The following is a 2,500-nucleotide window of genomic DNA, read 5'->3' on the forward strand; positions in this document are numbered from 1 at the left end:
AAACATGAAACAGACCAAAAAACACTGAACTGAATGGATCATAATTATCATGCTAACTGAAATGTAAACAATTATACATGTGTTTCTAGTGTGTGTGTGTGTGTGTGTGTGTGTACCTGTGTGAGGACGTCAAGCTGACCCACGATGTGCTGCAGTGTTGTGGTGAGTGTAGGAGAAAGGTGTGTGTCTGACACAGACAGATCAGAGTGATTTGATTGGTTCGGCTCTGTGTGGGCGGAGTCACAGCTAGCTTCTTGTCTGTGAGACGAGGGAGCGTTCAGCCTAGAGTCACATTGAGACACGTCTGAGACTTCTGGAGCCTGAGGATCAGATACACAAACACAAACACTGAGACACATAAACCCTGAGACACACACTAACAGTGAGACACACAAGAACAGTGAGACACACTCACACAAACACTGAGACACACACACTAACACTGAGACACACACACTAACACTGAGACACACACACTAACACTGAGACACACACACTAACACTGAGACACACACACTAACACTGAGACACACACACAAACACTGAGACACACACACTAACACTGAGACACACACACTAACACTGAGACACACACACTAACACTGAGACACACACACTAACACTGAGACACACACACTAACACTGAGACACACACACTAACACTGAGACACACACACTAATACTGAGACACACACACTAATACTGAGACACACACAAACACTGAGACACACACAAACACTGAGACACACACACACATACTAACAGTGAGACACACACACATACTAACAGTGAGACACACACACACTAACAGTGAGACACACACACTAATACTGAGACACACACTAACACTGAGACACACACAAACCCTGAGACACACACAAACACTGAGACACACACACTAACACTGAGACACACACACTAATACTGAGACACACACACTAATACTGAGACACACACAAACACTGAGACACACACAAACACTGAGACACACACACACATACTAACAGTGAGACACACACACATACTAACAGTGAGACACACACACACTAACAGTGAGACACACACACTAATACTGAGACACACACTAACACTGAGACACACACAAACCCTGAGACACACACAAACACTGAGACACACACACACATACTAACAGTGAGACACACACACATACTAACAGTGAGACACACACACACTAACAGTGAGACACACACACTAACAGTGAGACACACACAAACACTGAGACACACACAAACACTGAGACACACACACAAACACTGAGACACACACACACATACTAACAGTGAGACACACACACATACTAACAGTGAGACACACACACACTAACAGTGAGACACACACACTAATACTGAGACACACACTAACACTGAGACACACACACAAACACTGAGACACACACAAACCCTGAGACACACACAAACACTGAGACACACACACAAACACTGAGACACACACACACATACTAACAGTGAGACACACACACATACTAACAGTGAGACACACACACACACTAACAGTGAGACACACACACACTAACACTGAGACACACACACTAATACTGAGACACACACTAACACTGAGACACACACACAAACACTGAGACACACACAAACCCTGAGACACACACAAACACTGAGACACACACACACAAACACTGAGACACACACACATACTAACAGTGAGACACACACACACTAACAGTGAGACACACACACACTAACAGTGAGACACACACACACTAACAGTGAGACACACACACTAACAGTGAGACACACACACACTAACAGTGAGACACACACACACTAACAGTGAGACACACACACTAACAGTGAGACACACACACTAACAGTGAGACACACACACACTAACAGTGAGACACACACACACTAACAGTGAGACACACACACACTAACAGTGAGACACACACACTAACAGTGAGACACACACACTAACAGTGAGACACACACACACACACACTAACAGTGAGACACACACTAACAGTGAGACACACACACACTAACAGTGAGACACACACACACACACTAACAGTGAGACACACACACTAACAGTGAGACACACACACTAACAGTGAGACACACACACTAACAGTGAGACACACACACACACTAACAGTGAGACACACACACTAACAGTGAGACACACACACTAACAGTGAGACACACACACACTAACAGTGAGACACACACACTAACAGTGAGACACACACACTAACAGTGAGACACACACACTAACAGTGAGACACACACACTAACAGTGAGACACACACACTAACAGTGAGACACACACACTAACAGTGAGACACACACACTAACAGTGAGACACACACACACACTAACAGTGAGACACACACACACACTAACAGTGAGACACACACACATACTAACAGTGAGACACACACACTAACAGTGAGACACACACACACACTAACAGTGAGACACACACACTAACAGTGAGACACACA

The 2,500-nt window shown here is 44.6% G+C and overlaps 1 protein-coding gene across 1 annotated transcript in view; it reads right to left on the reverse strand.

Annotated features, from left to right (window-relative positions):
- The window catches only part of poc1a (POC1 centriolar protein A), a 26,859-nt gene that overhangs the window by 4,905 nt on the left and 19,454 nt on the right, over positions 1-2,500 (reverse strand). Inside the window, exon 10 of the mRNA XM_060858701.1 lies at positions 117-320. Coding sequence (XP_060714684.1) covers positions 117-320 — 204 coding nt within the window. The remainder of the gene's footprint in view (positions 1-116; positions 321-2,500) is intronic.

Source organism: Tachysurus vachellii, chromosome 22 (assembly GCF_030014155.1).
Source record: "Tachysurus vachellii isolate PV-2020 chromosome 22, HZAU_Pvac_v1, whole genome shotgun sequence".
Lineage (NCBI taxonomy): Eukaryota > Metazoa > Chordata > Actinopteri > Siluriformes > Bagridae > Tachysurus > Tachysurus vachellii.